This window comes from Ruditapes philippinarum, unplaced genomic scaffold, assembly GCF_026571515.1.
Source record: "Ruditapes philippinarum isolate M1 unplaced genomic scaffold, ASM2657151v2 ctg7819_1_1_1_1, whole genome shotgun sequence".
NCBI classification, from domain to species: Eukaryota; Metazoa; Mollusca; class Bivalvia; order Venerida; family Veneridae; genus Ruditapes; species Ruditapes philippinarum.
In genome coordinates this window covers 13,113-23,313 of record NW_026864665.1, presented here as the reverse complement: position 1 = coordinate 23,313, position 10,201 = coordinate 13,113, and the positions used below count along the sequence as shown (strand labels likewise).

The following is a 10,201-nucleotide window of genomic DNA, read 5'->3' as shown; positions in this document are numbered from 1 at the left end:
AGGGGGATATTTGGCCCCGTTTTTGGTCCGTTTAGTGCCCCTTTTGGGGTTTCCGTTGGCCCCTTTGGGGATTGTTGGGGGTTTCTTTCCCGTGAAGTTTTTCTCATTCTTTTTCTTTTTTTTTTTTTAGGGTCAAAAAACTTAAAATGGTTTTTCAAAAATTTAAATTTTTTTTTTAATTCCCCCTGTTTTTTTCCGTTTAGGGCACATGCATTCCTTTGCTTGGGAACCATACAGCGCTTTTCATTGAATGACACGAACGTGTCACATGATAACCGCCGTTTAATTTTATTACATGCTTTTCGATGGTTTATAGAAATATATCAGTGATATAAAACTGGTAATTTCACTGTTTGAAACAGTGAAATTACCACTTTGATAATTTCACTGTTTTGAATTTAAGCCCCTTACGTTGTTTCAGTGAAATACCAGCGTGCACAATACTGGGTGTAGTAAGCAAGTCTACAAGATATAATAAGCCACGCCTTTAATATCAAATATCGTTATTGTTACTGTGTGTATGTTTACTTGATGTTTGGGAGTTTATGAGTGTATACTTGGATGCAACACATATAATAAAATATATAAACCATCCTTCGGGTCTTGTTTAGTTTGTGTGTTAGTAAGCCATCCAAATAGAAAATATAAATGTTACATTGGCGACGAGGATGGGATATTAAAAAAAACTGTGGATTAATTTAAACTGACTCTATGAAAAAAAAAGCAGATTTGAAAATGGATAATTTACCTGCTTTTCCGAAATTCGATGTTTTTACTGATGAAAATTCTCTGGGAGTACGATGGGAAAAGTATTTGGATAAATTAGAAAACTTATTTGTTGGACTGGGTATAAACACTAGAAAACGAAAAAAAAGCACTGTTACTTCATTATGCAGGAGATGATGTTTACGATATCTATGATACATTGAATTTAAAAGAAGACAATGAAAACTACGAGGAAACGAAAATTGGATTAACAACATACTTTAAGCCAAGAAAAAACACACAATTCGAAATATTCCAATTTCGTAATATGAAGCAGTTGCATGGGGAATCTATCGACCAGTTTACAACAAGATTACGCCAGAAAGCTAAGAATTGTGAATTTTCGGACATTGACTCAGAAATTAAAAGCCAGATCATACAGGGTGTTATTTCACAAAACATGAGAATGCAGTGTTTACAAGATCCGGATAAATCACTTAATGACTTACTTACAAAAATGAGAACCATGGAAATATCAAAAACTCAAGCAGCAAATATGTCAAAGGATACACGTAGTCAGCAAGTAGTGCGAATAAAAAGCAATCCTCGATTTAGCCGTCAATCAAAGGGATTCGCACCTAAACGTTATCAGCAACGTTCATATCAAACTATCCCAGAAGCAAGTTCGTCGTCGGGAAGGCGAAACTACCCTCCAGAACGAAATAAAAAATGCCGAAATTGTGGAGGAAAGTATCCCCATATGTCACGTTGTCCTGCTATCGGAGCAGAATGTAACTACTGTCATAAGAAGAATCATTTCATATCGGTCTGCAGAAAACGTCAAAACAAAGTGAAATTAATCGATGATAACCAGTCGGATTCACAAGTTTTAGCAGAGGCAAGCACGCCGAGTACCAGTTCAAATGAGCGCGATGTGTTATTTGGATTTAAGATATCAGATGGAAAAAAAGTGCCAAAGAAATGCATTAAATTAAATGGCGTAGATGTTAAGGTGTTGATAGATAGCGGTTCATCGTTAAATATTATTCGCGAAATCGACCTCGAGAAAATGAAAATTCGTCCAGAAATCAAGAAAACGAAAACAAAAGCATTCGCATTCGGGCAGAAATCTCCACTTCCATTCATAGGCAAATGTTCCCTGCTTGTGGAGTCGGACTCAAAATTTATGACAAAAGATTTCCATATCGTTAAAGGCAACAAAGAATCATTGATCAGTTATGAAGTATCGGTAGAGCTTGGGATTTTACCGCAAATACAATCAGTTCATAAATCAGTTCATAACAAAGACGCATATTCAGGACTTATTGAAGAATATTCTCAAGTTTTCACAGGCTTAGGATGTTTGAAAGACAGAAAAGTTAAGTTTCATATTGATGAGAGTGTTGTACCTGTAGCTCAACCGCCTAGGAGAGTTCCATTTCATGTACGTGCGCAAGTCGAAAAGGAACTGAAAAGTTTAGAGGAAATGGATGTCATTGAAAAGGTTATAGGTTTACCGACACCATGGGTTTCGAACTTAGTAGCGGCTCCGAAACCTAATGCTCCGCACGAAGTGAGAGTGTGCGTGGATATGAGAAAAGCTAACACCGCAATCAAAACAGAGAAAAATGTTTGCCCGACGGTAGATGATATCATCTTGACGTTAAACGGCGCAACGGTATTTTCACGTCTAGATCTGTACAAAGCTTTCCATCAAATTGAATTGGATGAAGCATCACGTGTAATGACAACGTTTCAGACACATATTGGACTGTTTCGGTATAAACGTCTAAATTTCGGGGTGTCCGCAGCACCGATAATTTTCCAAAACGAGCTTCGTCAAGCACTTCAAGGTCTTAAAGGCATATTGAATATTGCCGACGACATCGTATGTTTCGGTAAGACACATGAGGAACACGATGCTAATCTTCGCGCTTTACTGCAACGTATTCAAGATCGAAACCTCACACTGAACAGCCAAAAATGTTTATTCGGACAATCTAAAATCAAGTTCTACGGATACGTATTTTCCGAATCCGGAATTTCACCCGATCCTGACAAAGTAAATGCAGTGAAAAAAATGGACAGACCAAAATCAATATCCGAAATTCGTTCATTTCTAGGTCTCACGAACTATTTGTCTAAGTTCATAGATGGCTATTCAAGCTTAACAGAACCATTAAGACGACTTACACATAAAGGTGTAAAATTTGAATGGACTGCCGACCAAGAAAAATCGTTCACATCATTAAAAGATACCTTAATTAGTGATAAGGTCATGACATATTTCGATCCTAGAAAGGAAACTGAACTCTGGGTCGACGGAAGTCCAGTTGGATGCTCAGGAATACTTATTCAAAACGGCAAAATAGTATCATATGGAAGCAAAGCATACAATTCGGTTCAGACGCGATATTCTCAAACAGAAAGAGAAGCTTTGAGTGCTGTCATCATGATTCAGCATTTCCATTTGTATTTATTCGGCAAGAAGTTTAAACTGATAACAGATCATGCTGCACTTCAATCAATCTTCAACAATATCAAGACAATACAGTCACCAAGATTAGAACGTTGGCGTTTGAAGTTGACAACGTATGATTTCCAGACAGTTTATAGACCAGGTAAAATGATGATATCAGATTATCTTTCCAGGCATCCACATGCAAGACACGAAACAAATACAGTAGCCGAGCAGTATATCAGCTTTATTACTGATAACGCTTTGCCAGATGCATTGAAGCTGTCAGATGTAGCAAAAGCTACCGAAACGGACTGTATATTAAGGTGTGTAAGAAATGAGTTAGAACAAAATGACTGGAAAACTCAAAAATGCAAATTAGATGAAAGTTTTCGGTTATACGAAAATTTGAATAAAAATCAAGAACTTGCAGTTGCATATACGGAAGATGGATTTGTGTTTTTACGGGGTACAAAACTTTGCATACCAGAATGTCTGCAAAAACAAACTGTTATGCTTTCGCATGAAGGTCACCAAGGCCAATCAAAATGCAAAGGATTATTACGTGAATATTGCTGGTTTCCACATATGGATAGAATGGTGGACGAAATGTGTAGATCATGCATTGTATGCCAAGCTGCATCAACAAGAATTATTCCAGATCCGATCAAACCAACATTACTACCACGAGATGTGTTTTCTGAAGTCAGTTGTGACTTTTGTGGACCATTTCCAGACGGTTACATGTTACTAGTTGTTATATGTGACTACAGTAGATTTCCAGTAGTTGAAAGAATCAAATCGACAGCCGCAGATACAGTCATACCGCGATTAGAGGCGATATTCTCGATATTCGGATATCCAGAGGTAGTGAAAACGGACAATGGACCTCCGTTTCAAAGTCGCGCATTCAAAGAATTTGCTGATAATTCGGGATTCAAACATAAACGAATCACTCCATTGCATCCACAGGCCAATGTTTGTTTGTTTGTTTGTTTCATTTTACGCCTTTTTCAACAGTATTTCAGTCATATAGGCGGGTAGTTTCCTAACCATCGTTCCTGGAGAGTTACACCAGTACAGGCCAATGGAATAGTTGAGAGCTTTATGGCGCCACTGCAAAAAGCAATTAAAACAGCGATAGCGTCGAGACAAGATTATAAAAGAGCGTTAAGTAGATATCTTATGAATTTTCGGAACACACCACAAACAATTACACAAACAGCTCCTAGTGAATTGATGTTCAATCGTAAATTAAAGACAAAATTACCAAAAATGACATTTGACAACAAAAACACAGATATTCGAGACAGGGACAGTCTATCAAAAGCGAAAAACAAAATATACGTTGATAAGAAACGTCGAGCTCAGCCAAATAATTTGAAACTGGGAGATCGTGTGCTATTAAAACGGGAACAACGGAATAAGTTTGAAACAGCGTTTGACCCTACCCCCGGAGTAATCATTGCTATGAAAGGATCTATGCTGACAATCAAACATAAAGGAAAAGAAATCACACGGGACGTTTCCAAATTAAGATATGTTCATGGAGATCAAGAGCCGGTGCAGACGAAACCTGCAGATGATACATCTTTACCTAGAAATAGGCCGCAGAGGAAACGCCGACCGCCGAGACGTTATGAAGATTAAAAAAAAAAGAGAGAAAGAAAATGGTTTAATCTATGATACCATTTCTCGTTACAGCTATAAGGGTTAATGACTCAAATGTGTGGGCCATAATAATGCCCTAATTATATTTGCTATCATAGCAGTGTATCATTTATATCCGCTTGCTGGATTTATTAATCTTAGGAAAAATGATAGTGTATGTGAGAACATTCTGTTATTCGTGAAATTAATACTTTTGGTTTTTATTAAATTACCTTATAATTGGTTTTTGTGTGGTAGAACGGAAAAACAAATCATTCTTTTGATAGCAATGCTAGTTGTTAGAACAAATGTTGTGATAATAATGTAATTTGCTTGATATTTTGTGACATTCCGAAAAATAGAAAAGATATGACAATTAACAATAACATTATATTTATCATTACTTCGTTGAAACAGATGCCTAGTAAACTGATTAGAGTAAATCACATTGGTTAATACACTCTGCTGAAAAAGGAGAAGAGTTTATAACAATAGACTTGCTATATAGTTTATCTATACGAAAAGAAAAATATTTCCTATTGCACATTTAAATTTAAAGTTTTGATAATTTAAGTTTATTGATTTTATTGATGAGTTCTAAACTAAAGATAGAGGAGGATGTAGTAAGCAAGTCTACAAGATATAATAAGCCACGCCTTTAATATCAAATATCGTTATTGTTACTGTGTGTATGTTTACTTGATGTTTGGGAGTTTATGAGTGTATACTTGGATGCAACACATATAATAAAATATATAAACCATCCTTCGGGTCTTGTTTAGTTTGTGTGTTAGTAAGCCATCCAAATAGAAAATATAAATGTTACACTGGGTACCAACTTAATGACGTGACGTCGTAAATAACGTCACGTTGTATTATTATTTGGCGCGCTTTTCGTTCAGTATTAGGTTTAATGTCTTTTTAAAACGTTTCTTTGCATACAACAAAAAGAAAATTTGTTTAGTTTAGTGTAAGATCGTAATATATTTCACCTTGTGAACACCAAAAGTTCATATTTCACTCGTGGCTGCGCCACTCGTGAAATATACCTTTTGGTGCTCACTCGGTGAAATATATTCCGATCTTACACTGAACTAAACAAATATCCTCTATATACTCGTAAGAGTATATGCGTATGTTTCATAATTCAAGTTTGCTTAAATGTTGATTTCTGGTGAAGACGGTGCTAAAATAGCTTGCAATTACTGTTACCAATTATGAATGAGCTTGCATCATTTTCAAATTTTGCCGTGTCTGGCGTTCTTTAGGGATTCCGTTTTTTCCTGTATGTTTATAATCGAGTACTACGAATAGTTTTGTATTTTTGATTGGATGTTACGTCGCACCAACACAGTATAGGTCGTATGGCGACTTTTCAGCTTTAATGGTGGATGAAGACCACATGTGTCTTTCTGAGCCTTAATTTTCTGATACAAACGTGAGCCTGAATAGAATCTCTGAATTCTCTAAGACGAATCCAACTGTAAATTAATTTAATTTGGTTTAATTTTCAAAATGGTAGCTAGTTAACATAAGATTAATTCGACGATTGGTCAAGGCAATTTTAAATTTATAACACTAGTACTTGTTCTGATTGGAATATGAGTTATAATGTCATATGTGTTTAGTTAGCTAGGACAGAGAACGTTTGGAAGATAAGAACGCAATATATTATTATTCATTTTACATTTTCTCAGTCAACTTAATTTTGTTTGTTTTGGGTTTAGGATAGGTCATAGCGCGACGTTTCAGCTTTACTGGTGGAGGAAGACCTCAGGTGCCATTCCGTGCATTATTTCAGGCACGAACGGGCACCTGAGTAGAACCACCGACGTTCCGTAAGCTAGCTGGATAGCTTCCTCACATGAAAGAATCCAAAGTCCCTGTCGGGATTCGAACCCACAGCGGTGAGGGGCAAGTGGTTTGAAGTCAACGACCTTAACTACTCTGCCACGGACGCCCCTAACTTAATTTGTGTTTACTTGTTCTGATTTCTAAATAACTTAAAGTTCATTGACAAAATAGAGAGAAATAAGAGAAATAAAGAATCCTCAACGAACGAACAACACGACAAAACTCAAAATGTTGCAGGCTCGGCGTGTATGTTGCAGGCTTCATATTTGATAGAGCCTGTTCATGGGTGGTTTTGGAAAGTGCATATTACCGTCCACACCCCCCCCCCCTGGCACCGGCTTAAGCAGAATTCAACATTTAATCATGGTAATGGTGAAATTTTTAATTTAGAAACATCCGCAGGTGTATTTATACGGTGGTTATCATGGAGCCAATGTGACACGTAAATGCCATTCCGTGATAAGCGGCGTATGGTCCCCAACTAAAAAATGCTCTTCAGTAGCGACTCCATCCAAACATATCTCAACAATTTGCAACTCGACTAAAGGAAACCCAGACAGTCTACTGGACTGGCATATTCGGTATGATAGTATGCACTTTCAACATATTCGCTGAATACTAATACATTCAATGTTCTTTTTTGTTTCCACTACACTATCGCTACACTGGTTGTATCATCTACGAATGTTTCTAAATTCATATTTTCACCATTTTCATGTTTAAATGTTGAATTCTGCTTAAGCCGGGCATGGTCGGTAGCTTGCAATTACTACTTACGTTCGTGAACAGGCTAAATCAAACCGAGCCTGCAACATTTTCAATTCGTCGGTTTTGGCTTTTTCTAGGGAATCCGTTTTTTTCTATCCTGAGCTGCGATGATATCACTCAGCACTGTACGTCTCGACTGAAGGAACAACAGTTCCGGAAAATAGAGAAAAACGGAATCCCTTAAGAACGCCCAAAACGACAAAATTTAAAATGTTGCAGGCTCGGTTTCATTAAGCCTGTTCATGGACGGTACGGAAACTGCAAGTTACCGTCCACGTCCCTTAAAGTTTTAATAACAAGATATGACACTTTTTTTTTGTTTTTCACTTGTCTTCTCCTTTTGCATAGTATCTGACGTGTACGGAACTGCCAAGTTACTTTATAGTCGGACTCTTTTGTAATCATTGTTGAATACAATAAAATACAAACAAATTGTCTTTTCATGTCATGAAGAAATAAAAAAATACATCAGTTTCAAACATTTCTGCGTACCACCTTGCTTCAGTCAAAGAATCACTCAGACATGCTCATTATACACAATACCTGCGAGCGAATACCAAAGACTGCAACAAATCCAACCATCTGCGTAACTATGAATTCCGTGTTCGCTAATTTTTTTTGGAACTGTAGGAAACCCATATCGTCTGACGGACCCGCATTTTCGACGCGAAAAAAAACCCAACAACATTTTAAACTGTGTATAACTTTATAAAAACCAAATATTAGAATCCAAGAATTATTGTTTTTGCATGTACTGTAAGCTCTAGCAACTCTTACGATGCCTCTCTCAGCATTAATTTAGCGGCTCAACTGAAGAAAACTTCGACCATCTGACGGACTATCAAAACAAAACATGCCCACTCCCAACGAGGGATTGCCTTTCAGGGTTGATGTATCAGAATTGCGGGCATCAGAATTGCAGTCACAAATCCCTGCGTGCTTGTAGGAGGCGATTAAGTTTCAAATAACTGGAGTCTCTGCATCTCTAGGCGCGAGCAGGTTAACCGGAATTATCGTTCGTGTTTCGGCGCAATTTGACCTAAATTGTGCTAGTCAGCCGTAAAATAAACAAACAAAACAAAACAAAATCAAAAATATGCACTTATTAAAACCGAGTTTGCAACATTTTACAATTTTTCCGTGTTGGGCTTTCCTTAGGGATTCTGTTTTTCTCTATTTCAAGAGATTCGCTTATAAGCACTTACAAATCTTCTTTCTGTCACAAAATTGCTGAAACGGGCTCATTGAACGCCGCCTTTCTTTGTTGATCTTGTTTGTCATTTTTTTTTGCGTCACAGCTGGCAGTATCGGTGTTTGGACACCCCGCCACTATAATTTAGATAGTGGAATTTTTTTTTAATAATTTTATCTGTGGTTTTGTATTTGGTACCTTAGTCTTAGAGTGTTGAATTATTATTTTTTCAAGGTTGTAGTAGGGGTCCAATGGCAGATAGTGGTGGGGTGTCCAAACACCGATATATAATGCCACCTGTGGCTTGCGTCGGGAAAATCTTATATTAGCGTGTGCTATGGGCTCAATCGAGATTAGTGTCAGCACTTTTCGACTCGACTGCACAACACCCGTACAGTCTGACGTATTTTCGGCGCGAATGCAGGCATTTCAAAAAGTGGGTCATTTTAATATCATTCTGATTCCGCCGATATCTTCTTGTTTCCGCCACAGAATCGCAGAAACTTGCTAGTGCCTGAAAAAAAAATCACGGACCTGTTTTTTCGGCGCAGATAGAGACAGTGTATAATTTTTGTAATATTTGTTTTTTTTTCAAATCGGTCTTTCGGGATTAATATCTGGAAAAAATGTCTCCGTGGAAAGCTAAAAATTACATGAAAATTATAGACTCACGCCCCCCTAGAACCGACTTAAGCGGTAATCAATTTGAAACATTTAAAAGTGCTGGAATAATAGATCCCGAAGGACTAGAAAAATATAGCAACATTGAAGCGCAGAAAATATAGTTGCATGTATTGTAGTATCAAGCGATTACAACGAGGCCGGTTGCAGGACTATGTGGATTTACTGCAAGACCCCCCCCCCCCCCTGAGAGAATCGCATTTGTATATTCGACGCAAATCTGCACTTTCTACAGATTCGCTTTATTGATGTATTAGCCATAGCTTCTTGTTTCCATCACACAATTGTCCTTACTGGTTCTATGTCATTCATTTTTGCATTTTGTAAAAGAATACATGCAATTTAAACAGTTGTAATAGTTGTCAGGTTCTATGAGAATCAATGCTCAACACAGAGACCAAACCATCACAAAATTGTCTTGACTCAATAGTAGATCTATAAAATGTTGCCATATAAAGATGTTGGACTAAACAACAACAATAAATACAATTCCATTCAATGCTTTTTTTGTTTGGGGTCCTCCTGGACTCCTTGCCACTGGCTCTTGTTACTAGGTCGGATGGGGGTTGCGTTCATTGAACGCCAACTTTTCTTGTTGATCTTGTTTATCATGTTTTATTATTTGATAAGCCCCTAACAAATTTAAGAGACACATTTAAGAAGTACGAGTATACAAATGAAATATTATTTGTTTTATTAGGAACAACAGTATTGGTGATTTAAATTAGATTTTCATCTAAGATGATATTATTAAGTAAACGAAAATCAGTTGTTAAGAACTTAGCCCAGTTAAGTGTTTCAAGGCTAAGCAGTACTGACCAGAGTAAGAACAGTACCTAACTAACATTAGTGATGTTTTCACCCCGGATCACGGCAGTGAGTCACATTGAATT

The 10,201-nt window shown here is 37.1% G+C and overlaps 1 protein-coding gene across 1 annotated transcript; it reads left to right on the top strand.

Moving 5' to 3' along the window:
* The first annotated feature begins 1,033 nt into the window (after nt 1–1,033).
* On the top strand, nt 1,034–4,813 carry LOC132726429 (uncharacterized protein K02A2.6-like). Its single transcript, XM_060711745.1, has 2 exons — nt 1,034–4,141; nt 4,424–4,813. Exons 1-2 carry the CDS (start codon nt 1,034–1,036, stop codon nt 4,811–4,813), a joined length of 3,498 nt encoding a protein of 1,165 aa, XP_060567728.1.
* The last annotated feature ends 5,388 nt before the right edge of the window (nt 4,814–10,201 follow it).